The 19,679-nt window shown below is 39.6% G+C and overlaps 1 protein-coding gene across 1 annotated transcript in view; it reads right to left on the bottom strand.

Moving 5' to 3' along the window:
* Nucleotides 1-14,810: 14,810 nt before the first annotated feature.
* Nucleotides 14,811-19,679, bottom strand: part of TSHR (thyroid stimulating hormone receptor) — a 98,755-nt gene continuing 93,886 nt past the window's right edge. Inside the window, exons 10-11 of the mRNA XM_016137516.2 lie at nt 18,960-19,148; nt 14,811-17,058 (exon numbers count right to left, since the gene is read on the bottom strand). Of these exons, the coding sequence (XP_015993002.2) occupies nt 15,645-17,058; nt 18,960-19,148 (1,603 nt within the window). The 3' untranslated portion in view covers nt 14,811-15,644. The remainder of the gene's footprint in view (nt 17,059-18,959; nt 19,149-19,679) is intronic.

Here is a 19,679-nt window from a genome sequence, read left to right as displayed (position 1 = left end):
TTATTGTGAAAGTGAGTTTTGAGATAATGCATATGTTGCATTTAGTATAGTCCTTGGTATGTGGTAATTGCTCAATAAATGTATTTTGGTAAGGAATAGCCACAGAAAAGATCTTAGATTGGCTAAGTTATTTCCGTAAGCTTTCCTTCCTATGTAAATAGAGATAGGAAGATTTGAATGAGAAAGCACGTAGCTCCTATTGCATTAGCAACTATTCTTTGACCTTAAGTAGAACCATGCACAAGATAGAAACAGGGTCCTTAATAACATAACAGCCTTTTTAGTAGGTAATTTATTCCATTTATAGTTATCATAGATACTAATTTTATGTTTTCTTTTTACCATTCTTTTTCTTTTTTTCTTCCCTCCTCTCTGCCTTCTTTTAGCTGTATACAATTTTTTTTTTGCATTTCTCCCTGCTGATTTGGTGGCTTGGTTTAGGCCTAAGTTGTGGCACTGTGTCTTTAAACTTGCAAGGCCTTGTAAGCTTAGCCTCCTAGATACATAGTGGCAAATACCATAGTGTGAAATAGCACAGGCTTTGAAACCACACTGATCTAGGGTTGAGTGCCAGGTGTACTTTCTCATTTATAAAATAGATATAATAATAGTTACCATACATCCTTGTTGTAGGGTATAGTATGTATAAAGTGTGTGGCAAATACTAGACACTGAAAATATTTTGTTAGTAAAATAGGCCTTAGGGTTCTTCTGGTTTCATCTTTGCATTTTATAGTCGAAGACCCTAAAACACAAGGAAGTGATGCAAATTGGCCAACACTATGCAACTAATAATAAAAGGTATATCCAGAAGGCCTCCTGACACCTAGGTGAATTCCCTTTCCATTTCTTGAGGTAGGCAGCCTTTACGCAGTGATGTTCCATGGCCATGTTTTGTTGAACTTGTTTTAATAGTATACGGTGGTAGTTTTTTTATGCTTAGTTGCAACACAAAGATAGCACTTCTCCTTTTCCTACATCTAGCCTATATATTTAAGCTTTATGGAGGTCAAGTAATCTGTTTAAGATTGTATCAGATCCCCTTGCCATATAAGAATGACCTTTTCTGTGAGGAATTAAAAAGAGAACCTTGATGAAACATACCTACGTCACTAGATGTGCTTACTACAGAGACTTACTGAACTAGTCTGTCAGGTCAGTGGATGAGGTCAAGAACCTGCCACACTTAAGGGTCATTGTTAACCAGTGGAACAAAAAAGGAGGAGGAGGAACAAAGTTGTTTTGAGCCGAGACATAAGGCACAATCTTTTACCTAGAACTGCTTGAAAAAATGTTTCTCTCCTTTCCTCTTGCCAAAGAATCAGGGGCCTCTCAATGTATTCAGTTGACTGGTGTCAGACACCGAATGCTCACCTGGAGTGCACTCTCTCCTTCTGAAGGCTACACAGCTAAAGCACAAGGAAGGCACCTCTCCTCAGCTGTCCCCAAGTGTGACGGACAGTCTGTGCCCCTCAGCCTGAGACGTCATTCTTTTAACCAGCGTATTGTGACAATGACTAATTGCTCTGCTGCTAATTCACATGCCAGGAGTTACAAAACCATGGCCAAACAATGTGTGGGCTTAAAACGCAGTTCTGTTTTTAACCTTTTGAAACCTACTTTTTAACATCTGAAACTCGTTAAGATTCTTCAAAAAAAAAAAAAAAGGAACATCAGGTATAGTCAAGATGGCAGAGTAGATAAACACTGTGCCTTATCTCCTCACACAACCATATCTAAGTTCCAACTAACCTACAGAACAACCATCATTACAAATTACCTGAAATCTAGCTGAATAGAAGTCTTATAACTGGAGACACACAGAAGAGGCCATCGAAACTGGTAGGAGAGACAGAGACACAGAATGGGCTGGTCCCACACCTATACGTGGCAGTTGAAAATCAAAAAGAAATCTTGGCTACGAAGATCCCCCCAGAGGAGCAAGGGGTCCCAGCTCCAACACCAAACTCCCCAGCCCAGGGTTTCTGGGCTGGGAAGAGAAGTCCTTACAACTTCTGGCATGACAACCAGCAGAGCCTGTGGCTGAGTGAGACAAGGCTGCCTCTTAAGGAGCCTGCATGTGGACTCACTTGCTGATGGACTCACCCGCTCTGAGCTCCAACACTGGGGCAGCAGCTCAAAAGGTGCCAGGGACATACAGGGGGAACTGAGTTGTCTGGCTTCAGGGCTAGGACTGGAGGGGCAGGTTTCACCTGAGAGACATTCTAGCAGAATCTATTGTTCTTTGTTGAGCTCTCCCCACTCCCAGCATGCAGACTCAGGCAGCTGCCATATCTGAACATCCTTAAGCCCATCACTAGCGACAGCTGACCTTGGTTTGGGGCTTGGCCTCTTGAGGCACATCCAAGCCCACCACAGGTGGTGGCCATCTGCGATTGCTTGGTGGCTCATGGCAAGTGGGCTTGGGCAGGGCATAGGCTGCAGCTGAACTTGGCCTGCACCAGGGCACCTCCCAGGAGGCCCAGGCCTGCATGCACAGTGGCCAGCTTCAGCCTGAAACAGCGCATTAACAGGGCCATGTCCGAGGATGACACATTCAAAGGGCAGAGTGGGCAGATATCAAAGCCCTGCTAAAGCGAATCTTACTCTATAGACCCAGACCCTGCACAACAGCACCTTCACAGTATTCACAGTCAGTCCTCACAACCAAGCATATTGAGGGTCATTCCCTCTCATTCACATGCAAACAGCGATTAAGGCTCAATTCACTGTGGGCTTGCTGTGGCCCAGGCTATGCTTCAGAGGATCAAGGGAGGACTCATATGCCTGTGACCGGATCAAGTGCTAGAGGAGGACCAGGCTCTGCATGCAGTTAACAGTAATTAGTGGGAGAGCCCTAAGAGACTCCTGTGCAGATGGAACTGGTGCTCTAAGACCGAACCACACAACTAGTATGTCTTGAATGTGTTGCAAGTGTGCCTCCATATTGAACAACTTAACCCTTAGGGAAGCTGGCTGAGGTCAGGGGCAACCAGAGCCTCTATGTTAGTCACCTTTGGCTGGCAGCAGCCATTTGCCGACTGTGGATGCAATATGATTATATTCTCAGTGTCCCATGATGTGAACAAGTTTGGGGAGCACTGCTGTAAGGTATCACTTATTAGAGGACCTGGGTTTGATATCCTGAAGGAACTATCTAGTCATCCTCATACTTGGTTATCTGGTTTCCAGAACTACCACAGACTAGTAGATCAGAAAACGATAAAGTGGGGACCTTGCACTACGGCTGGTGTCCACCTCTGCAGGGCACAAAAGGATGAAGAATGCCTCTGGGAGAATGACCTTTCCTTCTTTCAACATTAGGCATGCTGCTTCTTTTCCTTAAGGGCGCCATGCTAGTTTACACTTCTGTGACTGGTCATGTTCATGCCTCAGTCTGGAATACCCTTCTCACCAGCTTCCATAGTTTTACATTTGAAATCCTACTCATCCTTTAAATTTCAGCTTAAGGGTGACCTTCTTAACGACTTCTCTGATCCCCCAAGCACAGTCCTCTACGCCAGGGGTATATATAGCTTGAAAGGCCTAAAATATTTACTCTCTGGCCCTTTACAGAAAAAGTTTGAGCGTCCTTGCTCTAAACATGCACTGTCCAATATGGGAGCTATTCGTCACATGTGACTGTTGCACACTTGAAATGTGGCAAGTGCAACTAAAAAGCAGAATTTTAAATTTTAATTAATTGAATTTCAAGTTAAAAAAACTAACATTTAGTTTGGTTATGGAAAACTTTTATGTCTGTTTAAAGCAACTTGGGTATACAAATCTATTTTTTCAGCTCTACATTTCATGAACATTAGAGATGGATCAAATATTTCTGATGAAAATTTAGTTTCCAAATTGCAAAGTGCCATAAGTGCACACTGACTTCTGAAAAATTAGTAAGAAGAAAAAAGAATGTAAAACATCTCGGTAATTTTTATATTGATTACATGTCAAAATCATTATATTTTGTATATATTGGGTTAAATGCACTATTAAGATTAATTTTACCTGTTTCTTTTTTCCTCTCTTTAATGCAACTACTAGAAAATTTACAATGATATAGCTTGAATTGTATTTCTTTTAGGCAGCACTGTTCAATACTAAGATTCAGAAACTATAATAATGTTTTATGCTACTGTGAACACATCTGTCTTCTCTAGATTGTAAGTTTCTTAAAGACTAAGAAGTAGTTTTAAAAAAATATCTGATTTACATGTCTCGCATGTAATAAGTACTCAGTAATGCATAAGTAGTCGAGGCCCCCCACCCCAAAACCATTCCATTCAAATGTTTCTTCTTGGATGTGTACAGGCAGTTCTTTTGGTTTTTAAAAGAGAAGCTTAGACTAAATTTCAGTGAATTTCAGGGGTTTTAGGTTTGTAACCAGAAGTGCATGCTTACTGTAAGATTGATGTCTTAAATGGACTTGTAGAGGGAAAGGTGTGTAATGGAAACTTTTCTCATGATTATTAAGAATGTATGTAAGTCCATCTCTAACTTTTAACCACAAAGGATTGCCTAACTATATTATAAAGCAGATTATTGCTACATTTGATGTTATATTTGGAAGGATGCATTTTCAAGGGCTCAGAATTAATCAGATATATCACAGACATGAAAAATAATATATCAGAAATATAATTCAAATTCAGCAAATGTTTGTTGAACATTTACATTGTGCCAGGGATTGTCCTAGGCTCTTGAGATATATCAGTGAATAAAAACCAACAAAAATGTTTATTCGTGTGGAGCTTATGTTCTATTATGTTTATTGTAACATGTTAAATAAAACAACTTATATAGTATGTTTGGAGGTGATTAAATAGAAAAATTACACAATAAAGGGGATCACAGCTGCAACATGGAATAGGGTGGTCAGGACAGGACTCACTAAAAAGATGTTATCTGGGCCAAGGCTTGATGGAAGTGAGAGATTTATATCCATAAGAGCTATCTGGGGGGAAAGCAGTCCAGACAGTGATGAGTCAATGCCAGGGGCCTGGGTAGGGAGTCTGGTGGTGTCATTAGGGAATAGCAGGAAGGCAGAGCAGCTGGAACAAAGTCAACAAGGAGGTGATATGTAGGAAATGAAAACAATGAGGCAGTTGGGGCCAGATCATATGGGCCTTGGTGGCTACTATGAGAGACCTGGAGAGCCACTTACGAGACTTTGTGCAGAGAAATGATCTGATCTGACTTAAGATTTAAAAAGCCCACTCTAGTTGATCTGGTGAGAATATACTAGAGGCTGGCAAATATTCTGTAAAGGGTTAGAGACTAAATATTTTAAGCTCGTGGGCTTAGATAATATGTAAGTGAACAAGTGTGGTTGTGTTCCATTAGAACTTTATTTATAGACACCCGCATTTGAGTTTCATGAGATTTTTATGTGCCTTTTGATTTCTTTAACCATTTAACTCTCAGGATGTACAAAACCTGGCAGTGGGCTCAGTTTGGCCAGTGGGCAGTAGTAGTAGTTTGTTAGCATGTTAAATAGACTGTAGTGGACAAGAGAAGAACAGTGGAGACCATTTAGTAACCCAAGGAAGAAAGATGATGGTTATCCAGATGAAGATGATAGTAAATGGTGTAAGAAGCAGTAGTATTTAAAATATATTTTGACTGTTAAGCCAAAAAGACTTGCTGACGGTATGGGAGTGGGGAGAGAAAGAGAAGAATCAAGGAAGACCTCAAGATTTTGGTCTGAGTACCTTGAAGTATGTATTACCATCAACTAAGATGAGTAAGGCTGTAGATGGAGTGGGTTTCAGGGTGGAATATCAGGAGTTTAGTTTTGGACATGTTGACTTTGAGATGCCTGTTAGACTTTAAAGTGGAGGTGGTGAGGAGGTAGATAGATATACAAGTTTGGAATTTGGAGAAAGGTTTGGCCTGGAGATATCCTTTTGGGAATCATCACACAGAGATAGTATTCAAAGCCTTGTGACTGCATGGGATCACCTGGGGAATAGGTGTTGACAGAAAAGACAAAAGAACCAAGGACTGAACCCAAGGATATCACATCATTAAGAGGTTGATATGAGGAGAGGAAGCAGCAAAGGCCATTGAAAAGGAGCCATCAGTGAGGTAAGTGAGGAATCAGGCTCTTGTGGGCTTTCCCTTGGAGCAAAGGGAAGAAAAGGGTATCAATGAGGAGGAAGTGAACAGTGTATCAAGTACTGCTGATAGGTCAAGTAAGATGAGGATTGAAAATTGATCATTGGATTTAGCAACACAGACTCCTGGGTGACCTTAAGAAGACTGGTTTCTCCAGAGCTGTGGGATGGAAAACCTAGTAGAGTGGGTTTCACAGAGCATGGGAGAGAAGCAATGAGCAGCAGTGAGTAAAGGCAACTCTTTTTTTTTTTTTCTAATTTTGTGACAAAAGAGCCCAAGAAATGATGGAGGAGAAGTGAAGTCAAAAAGAGATTTTTTTTTTTTTTTAATATGGGAAAAACAATGTCATGTTTTTATGCTGATCAGGGTAGCAATAGAGGAGAATTCAAAGTATGGTAATTTTATAACTTCATGATAACTCAAAGAAGAAAATCTATACTCCATTTATGAAGAAATGGGCATCCAAGATTTATAATATAGAGAGATAAAATTAAAATATTCTCATTTAGTTAGAATAACTACCTGTAAAACTTTTCGATGTTTAACTGGTTATTTTGTTTGCCACCTTTGAATTTAGAAGGACTTTTTCTTTTGCGAGAAAGTGTATGACCCAATTCTGTTAAAAAAGCTGAGCTGATGCCTAATTTTCCTATATTAAATGTTCTTATAACAGAAGCATTTGATATCATTCCACTAACCACAGAGCTATTTACCACTAATTGTATTATCGATAAAAGTCGGTGATGATTCTTCCCTTGAAAAATATTTCTATATGTTAAGGCCAATGCCAATTTCTTCACTTTGTCCTCCGCTTCTTAGTTAATTCAGAGTAAGCACGATCAGAGGCAATAGCAGCTACTAGGAAACAAATCAGTGATGGTCGACTTCCAGGTTTCTATTTAACACCTACTTGACAGCTCTCAGAGGGCTTTGTAATTGGACAGCCAAAGTCCTAGAAACAGTTGCCTGGTTCTAGCTGAGATCTTTCAAAAGGAGTTTCTAAACATCTCTGTGGAATTACGACCAACATTAGATGATCTGCTGATTTTCCAGCATGTTGATATGTCCCTAAGCTCAGACCGAATAAATGAACAAATTGAGCTATGCCTTTCAATTAAGTATTACTTAAATTAGGACATCTCCGAGTACGTAAGAGAACTTGGTATAAGACAAAGCTGATTGCCTTAGGTGTATCTGAGAAAGTTCATTCCATAAAACCGTAACGCAAGTAGGTGGATTAGATGCTTCTGAACATTTCTTCTGATCACTGTTTTTGTTGTGGTTATTAACGTATCAAAAGTTAAAGAGTTTTTCTGGAAATGGTAGGCAATACTAAGCAATTGCTCTAAGACACAGCCATATAAGTATGAAACTATTAGCCTCTGCATTTACTTTTCTGCTGACCGGAACACATGATCAGAAGCACCAGCCACAGGTTTCTTTCTCATCACACATGATTACCATTTCTACTCCTGAACGATTCAACCATTCCTACTACTATGCTCTGCACCTTCTCGCCATTTCCAGCCTATGAAGACGATACTTGAAAAGTTTTTGAATACATCCTAGATGCAGCATCAACTACCGCTGGCCCCTTTCCCCTTTGTCATTGTGGCCTGAGGGGCATAGACATGTTATTTTTAGGACTCAGGGATAGAAAAACATGAATGGTTGGAGAAGAGGGTATTGGGACTTGGATAGGGTAGAAGGGTTAGTGTAGGTTGAGTGTCTTCCAGATGGTAGACAGATTATGGTTGCAGGATGAGTGGCTTTGGGGAGAACTCACGGCTGGATGGTCAGACAGTTAAAGAAGCAGAAGAAAATATTTTAACTTCCTCCAAGTACTGCTCCCACTAGTGGCTCAACTGCACTAATTAAAATGAAATCGCCTAGCAACGTGGATGTCTGGGAAGACCTATGAGTGCCAGAGGTGTGTGCTCACTTTTTCCCTCTCTCCAGAGCTGGCCTACGGATGCTGAAAACAGGTATGATGTCAGGCATCTCCTGTTTCAGCTGGACGGTGGCATCAGTTGGTCAGGGTTCTCATTTTTCCAACATTTGTTGAAGCTATTAATACTTCCCCTAGTTCTTCTGTCAGAGTGCTTAAGGGACATTTTCGAGTAATCAGAGAAATATCAGAGAGTGAAGAGAGTGGAATGGTTCTATCCATTGTTAATAACAAATCCTATGAATCCCATATTCTCACAGATCCACAAATCATTTATGAGTATCTAGTGTGACAATATCTAAATGTGTCCACTATCATTCCAGAAGCACTTTCCACATATTGTCTGGGGAACTGAGGTGGAAAGTAATACATTTAAGCCAGTGATTGGCTAAAAAGAAACAGGGATGATACTATATTAATCTTGTTTTTCTCAAACTTTTTACTTTGTCTGTTTAATATGGCCCTCGCTGAGAAACTCGAAAAGCCTCCTAGGGAACTGAGGCTCTTTTGGACATTTTTGAAACTCCTTTTGGGGTTAGTGCCTGCAGTGAAAGAAACCGAGTCACAGAATAAGTTACAAATAGGCATTTTTAAAATACTTCCCATCTAACTGACAGATTTGTAGTTTTGTTTTTGATGATAAATTTCTTAATAATTAGAATCCTATGTTTAAATCCCATTATAGTGAATTATTAATACATCATTACATGGCTTCTATATGACTGAGCTATTTCTATAGCATGTTGTGACTCTAATCCCCCCCAAAATGGGCTGTGAGGAACCATGTGGTTTTTTAAGACTGAGAGTCACAGGACTGAGAGACAGTTAAACCTTTTATTGTGTGCTGTCCAACAGCAATTGCTCATCACCTTCCTAATACCTCTCATCTCAAATACTTCAGTAAATGAAACAGAATATTCCCAAATATTCCCAAATTTCCAAAAGAGATTCCAAAGTCATACTACGTAGGCGATGGAACTGAAGTTATTTACATAATCTTGGTTTCTCTACTTTGTTCAAAGCTTCACTTTTTGCTTATTAAATTCATATGATGGGTAACAATTAGTTGCTTTAATTTCCCTATGCAACTTAGAGTAATGCACATATGGGAAACAAAAATTATGACTTAATATGATTAGGCTGTTTAATAGGATGAATTATAAAGGGGACTTAACTTTCTTTGTGTTTAGCTTACCAGATGTTGTTATGAGGTAAACACTTTAAAATTCACTGGCTTAGATTTATTACATTCTAAAAATCTAAATTTAATAATGGCTAAATTGTTGTAAAAGCCACCTTCAATGTAATATCTGTCTCCCCCTCTTATAACTTTAATAGTCAACTATCTGGTAAAATTAGCCATTCTGTACCTTTCTTTAAATGCCACATTTTTAATTGTTAATTATCTTAAAGCCTAATATTATTATAGTGATTTCCATTTAAATGTCTAAAAAGTATGCACATGATAAAAAAAAATCGGCAGTACGAAAGAGTACCACTGGGAAAGTTTCCATATATATTAGTCTGCTTGGGTTGCCATAACAAAATACCACAGACCAAGTGGTTTAAACAGCAGAAATTTATTATTTCACATTTCTGGAGGCTGGAAGTCCAAGCCTGAGGTGCTGGCAGATTCAGTTTCTGGTAAGAGCATTCTTCCCAGCTTGCTAATGGCCACCTTCTTGCTGTTCTCACATGACCTTTTCTCTGCATGTATAGAGGGAGTCTCTGGTATCTTTTCCTCTTCTTATAAGGACACTAGTCCTGCGGGATTAGGGCCCCACACTTATGACCTCATTTAACCTAGTTAACCTCCATAAGGGCCATATCTCCAAATACAATCACATTAGAGGTTAGGACTTCAACATATCAATTTGTTGGATTCAGTTTCTAACACTACTCAATCCCTAGTCTCAATCACCAGAGAAAACCACTTTAGCCATTCTCTGATTTTAGTTCTGGTGGTTACAGTAATTCCATTATGTACTTATGCACCTGTTTTTTGAACTATAGATATTTAGACAATATATCTTTTGACTACATGTAATGATGATTAGGATATTCATTGACTTAACATTATCTTCTAGCTCCCAGTTTAAAAAAATTTTGTCAGTATTAATTTCAACTTTTTCAGTTGGTTGACTTTGTAACCTTAGGAAACAAACTTCCATTTCTTTATTTGTTAACTGTGGGCAGTCTCCATTCTACTGTGTAAGAGGAAATTAGCTCCTTAACCATGCCCTGCACATTTCTGCTGCGTCCACCCCCATTTCTTGACTTTTGTCAGCAATTTTATTATTCTAACTTGTCATGGTCCATAATATTTATATTCCATTGTTAAGTATAAGTGAGTCATATACTTTCATTTAAAAAAATGGAAGGCCAGCAATGTTTAGAGCATTATGGCATACAAATATTCACTATAAAACCAGTAGTGTGTTAGCATCCATTGAGAAGGGAATTATGTTATACCTGAAGTACAATTTTAAGTAATTTTTTAGAAAGAGGAACTTTAAAAAATGATTCTCATGCAAATATAAAATAAATAATTTTCAAAGATTTTATTCAACTTTTAATTTAATGAAAATGTTAAAATTGGTCCAAAAAGTACTTAAAAAGCTAGGCATATATAGGCAATTTACAAGTGTTAGGATTAGACTGCTGGGTTGAATGCAACATAGTTAGTGTCCAATGGGCCATAAGCCATGCTGGAGTTATTTGAATCTCTATCACATAAAAATCTTTGGGGTAAGTTAAGGTCTGTCCTTCTAGAGTTGCAAAATAGCCCAGACAATAGGAAGTCAAGTCCCAACACCGCACCAAAAAAAAAAAAAAAAAAAAAAAAGAACCCAAAAAACCAAAAATATCCTCCAAACCAAAAAAACTCCACGATCCCCCTGCCGAAAAAAACAAACCCAGTTATCTTTTTGCTTATTTCCAAGTTTTGAATAATTTGTCTGAAATAAGTAAACTTTCCAAGTATTACATCTATAAACATGTCATTGATTCACCCTTACTCTTGGATGATAATTTGGCTGAGCATCGGATCCTGGATATAAAATACTTTTTCCCAAGGCATTGAAAATGTTGCTCCATTGCCTTTTAGTATTCAGTGTTGTTAATGCAAAGTTAAAGCTCAATCTGCTTGTTAAGCCTTTTCAATAGCTGACTTCTCTTTTTCTTTTGATTCTCTCTCAAGCAGTTTAGATCTCGCTTTACTTTTGGTGTTCTGACATTTTATAAGGACTGTTCTACATGTGAGTCTTTTTCCTTCATTCCCTTTCACACGAAAAAGATACTATCAATTTTTATCAGCTCAGGAAGTTTTTCTCCTGTTTCCCTGGTAACCGTGTTATTTTCTCTAGAACCCCTATTAGAAAGATGTCGGACTTTGAGACTGGTTCTCTGTGTCTTTCAACTTTTATTTTATACTTCACATCTTTGTTTAACAGTTGTTATTTGTTGAGCATCTTATACAATGTCATTCTAAGAGATTTCTTCTACTTTAACTCCCAGGTCTTCTATCAAAGCTCTTGCTTTGGCAATTCTATTTTAAATTTGCCAAAACTCCTCATTTTTGGTTACTACATTTTAAAAAGATTAGCTTGCTTTTGTTGTAGGGTCCAGCATTTTCTTAAATTGATGTTACTAATTAGAATGTAAAAAAATAATATTGTTTCCAAACTATGGCCCCCTACCCCCTTTCCTGGGGAAAGGTTCTGCTTGTTCAATTTAGTCTTTTTTTTTTTTTTTTTTATGTGCTATTGATGTGCAGTTGTTTCCCTCGAATGTCTGGTAATTCTTGTGGTTCATTTATATTTTGTTCATTTACATAATGTCAGCAGATGGCATGCATCTTCCGAAGACATCTTTCCCTGATTGATGGTGATGCCTCAGTGTCACTAGCCAGGCCTTGTTTTATGACATTCCTGCACCCTTTCTCCTGTCGCCTGTCACAGACCAAGAACTTAGCCCTATCTACAGCTGTCATTCACTTTCTTTAAGGTCAGTGTCTTGATTTCAGCCTGGGGCAAACACTGAGTGTGTCAGTTGTTCTGAGCGGAGTGAAAGGGGATGGGTGGGGCCAAGTGACAAAGACTAGTAATTTATTATCCTAATTAGCCTCCTGGTCCTGTGACCTTCAGGCTCCGTGGTCTCTCTGAGACTCTGCAGGGAAGAACACATCCCTCCAAGGTTGCAGCCTTATTCATGCAAGTGTTCTAGGCTGCGGCCTTCTCTACTCTGTTATTCATCGACTTGAAGCCATAGAATTTCTGTCTTTCAGAAGGCTATCAAGGACTTTGGTCTGTTGTTGATGCTGTTCCTCTTGTTCACGGTGTAATTTATACTTCTTTATTGTCATTTCAGTGGAATTCGAAAGGGGAAGGTTAGTGCTGGGACACAGTCCACCACTTTGAGATGAAACTTTTATATCTTTTAAAACGGAGCTCGTTGCTACCAACAAGTTTTTCTTGTCCCTTTAGGTATTCAGAACAAATAAGTAGCACTCTACTTTGTTATGATACATTCTTTCCCCAAAGACTTCAAGCAGTTAGAAGTATTTGTTCTCAAACCACTATTATTTTGAGTTCTCATAATTACAATTTTTATCTTTTTGCCCTCACTTATGCTTTACTGCCGCTCTCATGGTGCCGTCCTATAATATATACTCTTCTTCCAATTGGCTGTTTCTGATACACAGTAGATTATCCATAAAGCAAGAGTCAGTAAACTTTGAGAGTGTTTTATGAGACACTCCTTTGAGCAACATAGATGAACTTTAGGACATGAATTTTATGACTCTTATTTTGACTGGCCTGAGGTCATTTATCCTCACTGATTTGAGTCTGTCTTCAGATAGTTCAAAGCTGCCAGATAAAGTGAACTCTGACTAGGTCTTATAGATTTATTATCTTCATTTTCTAGTATTAATACTAATCATATTTTCCCCTTAGCCATCCTTGCTCGTCAGTGCATCATAATTCTATGTTTTTTTTTCACATAAAGACCACTTATAATCAAGATACAGTGTTATACTTAAGTTATTGATAGTCAATAATTTATTAATATGGATTTATTAATAAATGTGCCAATTGTTTTTTCTCCTATTTTTTTAGTTTTAACACATATAATGGTAACCCTAAAAGAAGCTCACAAATTACAAAATTCAATACTCTAGGACTCAGCACAGTCATTTTGTCAGTGAAAAAGTCTCTAGCAAATTAGTCACTAGGGCAAGACAGGGAGTAGTGATATCTTCAGGTGCCAGCTCCCAAGAAGAAGAAGAAGAAAAAAACAACAACAATATCACCACCAGGATGCAGATAACAGAACTGTCTACCAGGCCCTGTTTGCTATAAGATTTAAGAGTCTCCCAGAAACAACAGTTTTGCACCAGACGATAACAGCCAACTTCTGCTTCTATAATCTGCTTAATGTATAACTAGGGTGTAGTTCTAGGAGATGTCCTGCGCAAAGATATACTAATGGCTAACTTGTGCTTCTGTAAAGCTGCTTGCTTGTTTGATGTGGTTTTAGGCTTTATAAGCTGCCTCCTCTGAATGCTCGGGGCTGATTCTCTAGTGGGGAGAGTGAGTTTCCGGCCGGCTAATAAAGGCTCATAATTAATCTCAATTGGCTTCGTGGGTCTTAGATTTGAGCGCGCCACAACAATTTCCTAGAAAGAAAATTTATTTCATGTTGTGAATGCAAATTTTAGTAATGATTCTGTTGAAGTTACTTTCCTAGGACTATTTCTAAAGCATTATTTCAACTATTTAAGATAAAAGACATTTATTTATCAGAATGTGATATTTCAAAATGTCACAGGTGAGAAACTACTTGTCAAAAGGTGACACATTTGTTTAATTTCATTAGTTACAAGTGGACTGGTAGATAAGTTATTATTTTAGGTGCCCATAATATTTCTTTTAAGATATCCAAGCCTCAGTGGTAAACAGGAATGCGGATGGCTATAGAGACATTCCAGGTAAGTCAGGGCCTATGAACCCCACTCTGCACACTTAAAACAACAAAAGCTCTTAATTTATGGCATGCTTTTAAATAATGGTGTGGTTCATGAGCACTGAGAAGCAAAGACCATCTCTGCTGGGGATGAAATTAAAGGGCTGTCTTGATGGATAACTTGGAGAGTACATCTGTAGATGAAGATCCTGACCATTTTAAGTAATGGGGCACTGTTGTGGAATAGAAACTTTATGTCCAGTGATCAGCAAGGTTGGAAAGAGCTGGCAGATTCAGAGAGAAGAAACTTCTCTTGATACCTTTAGTATCAATTGTGGGTTAGAAACAGCTACGTAAAGCAACCAGTCGCTGAAGACAAGTTAAATGTTTTCAAGTGAATCTGCACAATGAAGTAGTAACTAAGAAAATTTGCAAAAGTACCTTCTAGTCTATTCTATGAATACTGATCTGTTTTTGGCCTGTTCATTATAGCTGTATAGATCTAGTAATTAGATGAGTGATTTAGATCCAGCCCAGGGTGGTCAATAGAAATTTTAGTACATCATAACCAAAAAGGAAACAAAAAATACTTCGTGGGTCATATGTGTAGGTTCCAAAGAGGAGATGGCAGCCCTATAAGATAGAAAAACGGTATCTTTTTCCTTAATACTTTTCTTTCTCTTTGTTGTGGAAACATATTTTAAGGGAAAAGGATATACATAGAGTTTTAAAACTAGAAGCAGCCACCAAGCTCCTTTATTTCTACAGACTTCTGAGGTCCGGTGATTTTCCCAAGTTCCAAGAGTTACCCAGTGTCCAGCCTGCTTTATTAATCAGTGGGTGATTTAGTGTGCTCTGCTTATAATTCCCACTTATTGCTACTTAGAAATATTTCTCAAGTTCATGTCTTTTATGCTATGAGACTAGCCAAGAAGAGCGATTCTTCATTTGGACACATAAGCTGAAATCTTGCCAGTTTTTCTGGGCAACATGTAACAGTTGGGTTACATCAGGTAGACCTTTGTGAAGAGATGATTAATAGTTGCAGAATCTGAAAAAACTCAAAGCTAAGTCTTTTCCCTCTTTTGTGTCTCATGATAGTCATTCCTTGCGTGATGTCCTGTTTAACCGTTTTGAGGAACTCCAACTCTCTTTGTCTGTATCTGGGAACAGGAAGCTGGACAGAGCCAACATGTGGCTGATTTTGTCTTGTAGTCACCAATTAAGTTCATAGCATTTGCCAGTTGCTGAATCTTTAGTATGATATGCTATATGAAAATGGGAAGCTCGGTGTTGACATGGTTCAGCTGATATTTGTTGAGCATCTTATTCAAATGTCATCTGTATATTTTGCATCAAGCAAGACTTCCAGAACGTACAGATTATTTTGATATTATCTGGGATTCAGACATATTTGTAGCATTTCTTCCTCTTGGGGGAAATGATTAGGTTAACACTAGTCCCTCTAGAGATGAACTCTTGCCCCATGAAACGTCACCTGCACAAGAGTTAGGTCAGCTGTCTTGCGTGTATCATAGGGTTGGAATGCATGTTCAAGAAACCAGTCTTTTATAAGTCCCCCTTCCACTGCAAGTAGTGTAGGGTCAGCTTATAAAACTGTTTGCTTATACTCTTTTGAGATCTGGCCCTGCTTCTTAGGGGTTAGATGGGAGTGTTCAAGAAGTTCATAGTCGTCCTGCATGTTGGGGAGACTTTGCATCATGTTTTGGGTAACCTTTTGAACCTGAATACCAGTGCCATTCTTTGGAGAAACTCTCTGGCCCCGGTATGCCTGAGCCTGGCGTTTACAGATGCCAAACTTGCTGAGCAGGATAAATACATCTCGCTGGAAGGCCTTGGTGAAAATAGCATAGAGGAATGGATTGGCACAGGAGTTAAGTGGATAGAAGAGAACCAGCAAGATTTTGGAGTTGCTAACAGTGATAAGAGGCTTGTTCATAAGTGCCGACAGTGCATAAAATGAGATTGGGGCCATGCACATGAAGTCAGTGAAGATCAACACAGCCATCTTTTTGGCAATTTTGGTGTCTTTGTCCCCTGGGTTGTACTGGGGGTTTCTGACGGTGATGTAGATCTTTACATAACAGAAGCAGACAATGATAAAGGCGACTATATTGAGCAACAGAACAAGGATAATATATGCCAGGGCAAGAGGAGTCTCGGTGTCCATAGGCAGGCAGATGCTGACCTTGGCATAGCTGCTTATTCCCACCAAAGGGAGCAGGGCGAGCAGGAAGCAGCAAACCCAGCCCCCAACCATGATGGCATATGCATGCCTGAGGCGGATTTTCCGGTCCAGGCGCATGGCGAAGGTGATGGCATACCAGCGTTCCAGGGTGATGACCGTCAGCGTATACACTGACAACTCGCTGGCAAAGACGGTGAAGAAACCAGCTGTGTTGCACCCGGGGCCTGTCTGCCAGTCGATGGCGTGGTTGTAGTACTCAGAATGAGTGTAGAGGTCTACAGAGGCGATGAGCAGCAGATACATCCCCATGCAGAAATCTGCAAAGGCCAAATTGCACATGAGGAAGCGTGGGACGGTCAGTTTGTAGTGGCTGGTGAGGAGGACAGCCAGGACGAAGACATTGCCCAAGAGAGCCAGCAGACTAACAAACCACACCACAATTCTCAGGAATTTGTAGCCCATTATGTCTTCGCAGGGGTTGAACTCATCTGACTTGGGGGTACACACCATGTCTTCATTGTCTCCACACACGGTGTAGTCATAATGGCTATCAAAGGCCTGTAGGACCTCTTCCTGTGGGTTTTTGAGCTGCTGGCCAAAACCAATGATCTCATCTTCTTGTTCTTCAAAGAAGACGTAATAGTGAGAGTTGCTGTGGGCATCCTGGAGCTTGTAGTTTTCCTTGTGCCCAGCACTGCTGTCACTCAGATCCTCCTCATACTCCTGGTAGAAGGGACCATTCAAAGCATTCACAGATCTTCTCTGACGCAGGCTTCGAATACTGCTCTCATTACACATTAAGGACTCAAGGATTCTGCAAGGCAACAGAAATAAGTCACCACTTGCTGAACACCCACAGATGGTCTTCACAACAGTTAGCAAAATGTGCAGAATACTTACTGTGGATCTACATGGTTCTACAATGTTCTCCATGATCTAGTGAGGCCCATTTCTCTCCTATGTCCTTTCCCATTACCTTCCCCTTCCCTACTATGACCCAGTGACGTTGGCTTTTATTTCTTATCTGTCACCAGTTCAAGAGCAGTAGTGAGAGAAAAAGCATGGCTGCTGGAGCCATTCCGCCCAGGTTAGGACCTGGCTCTCCTCTTTCCTAGCTTCTTGATCTTGGACAAATCTATGAACCTTGGTTTCATAGATGGTATCATGAAAGTATCTAGTCCATATTGGGCTATATCTGAGAAGGCCTCTTTCTCAAAGAGGCCTTCTCTGATATCCTTAAATAAATTGTCCTGTCCTGGTGTTTATTTCCTTCATAGCACTATCTGATATCTTCTTATTTGTTTGCTTGTTTATTTTCTGACTTCCTCTAGTGGAATGGAAACAAAATGCAAGAGGGCTCATGTCTGTCTTATTCATTGCTATGGATAAGACAGTGCCACGCACGTCGTAGGTGATCAATAAGTATTTATCGAACACATGAATAAACGGACACTGTCGGCATGCTCATGGTATGCTCATGGAAGTAAGACTTCATTTTTTGCTAGCTTACCAGATGACATCAAAAGGGATTCCTTAACTTGCGGCAGCTGATGAGTGGATGTTGATTCATCTATTGGGCTCTGGTTAAAATGCCCAATAGGCTGCCTATTACAACCTGTTTGGAGGTTAATGAGAAACCTGGACCCTATCCTTGAAGTTCATTTTAGTGTCCCACTCATCCCCGGTCCTTCCCTACTCTGGGCCACATGGTGTCAGTATAAAGCCTGCTATCGCCACCCCCATATCCTACTCCTAGTTTTCTGCAGGTGTCATGCCTGTAGTGACCTAGTGACATTCTTGGCACAGCTGTTCAGCTTTCCAGTTTGCTTCTGCCTCCACTACTAGAGTCCAATTTATTTATGACTGCAAGTATGAGTGCAGAAAGTCAACCACTAGATATTATATAGAAACTGAGAGAGTGAATCAGTGATAAATGAAGGTGATGTAAGGAGAATAGGATTGCACAAGACACAAAAAAGGAAGATGATGCAGAGTAAAAGTGCAGGTGAAGATAAGATCCAGAGAACGCATAGAGAGAAAAGAAGGCCATCCTTCTTTTGCAACCTTGCAAGCAGCCTAATAATAAAATACCTATTGAGAACTTATTATATTTCAGGTCATTGTGATAGGTATTTTCTATTCAGTTTCTCATTTAATCTTCTCAAAACCTCTATGAATGACAACATTATGATCTCCATTCATAGAAGCTCAAGGAGGTTAAGTAAGTAGGCTGGGAATGGCAGAGGTAGGGTACTAACCCAGCTGACCCTAGAGCCCACAGGTGTCACCAGTAAGCTATGATATTTGCAAAGCCTAATTGACCAGGTAACCTCATTGCTTGTGTTTTTAAGTTTGTCCTCATGGTTGTAGCATTTAATATATGTTGTAGAATTTAATGTATGTTGCATCTCGAGGCCAGGAATCATGTAATATAATCTCTGTAAGATTCTACATGATCTGGTCATTCCTGTCTCCCCTCTGTCATCTATCCTCCTCTCCTCCCCTACTGTGATCCATTGACATTGGCCTTATTTCTCATCTGCAACCACTTCGAGTCTGCAGAGTCATCGTGTCCCATGGATTTCATATTTCTTATAGATGCTTCCATTTCTTTCTACCTGGTTTTCAAACTACGGCGCTTCTTCCTCAAACCCAGAAATTAATTCAGCTTCCACCAAGGCCTTTTGTTGCTTGTTCCAGGCACCTGCCACTTACCCTCTGATTTTTTTCTGATTCTTAAAAGCACAACAGTGGCTCGGATAAGAAAGGTCTGCCCGTGTGAGGTGAAGGAAACTCAAGGAAAGTGGAAGTTTCTTTAGAGTCCAGGTGTTTCTTGCTATCAATTCCCTCAAGTGCTCCAGGCCTTTGGATGGCAAGGCAGTAACACTGGTGTAGGAGACATCCCTGGGAGGAGAGAACAAAGTAATACAAAAAGGCGGTGAGGAGCCAGAGCCTTCTAGTTCTTGGACAGAAAAGTCAAACATGCTCCTTTCTGCTACTGAATGTGCACTCTGAGTTCTTTACATGCAGCCACTGGTCTAAGGAGAAATATTAGTTTTCTAAACTGATAGGTTACAAGACTCCTATTTTTATTGCTTGGAACTCTGCTATCCATCAATACAAATAATAGTTTGGCAGACATTTTATTTTATCCATCGCAATACATACAAACTCTTGGAATGAGAAACAGATGGCGATTCTACTCTGTAAAACTATACTGTATAACTATTAAAAGGTCTCAAGAGGCAAGAGAAATTTATCTGAATAAGCTCAAAGGGGCCAAAATTATTCTCAATATCTGTGTTTTGGGATTCATACACTGCTCACTGATTGGGATCAATACCAGTATCATGAAAATCTTCTCCTAATGATGCAGAACTTGGGAGTCAGACCAATTTCAAAGCGAATCCATGACTCAGAACAGAGACTCCCACG

The sequence above is a fragment of the Rousettus aegyptiacus genome, unplaced genomic scaffold (genome assembly GCF_014176215.1).
Source record: "Rousettus aegyptiacus isolate mRouAeg1 unplaced genomic scaffold, mRouAeg1.p scaffold_m13_p_3, whole genome shotgun sequence".
In the NCBI taxonomy this organism is placed as follows: domain Eukaryota; kingdom Metazoa; phylum Chordata; class Mammalia; order Chiroptera; family Pteropodidae; genus Rousettus; species Rousettus aegyptiacus.
The sequence above is the reverse complement of the archived record's forward strand: the minus strand, read 5'-3'. Positions and strand labels throughout refer to the sequence as shown.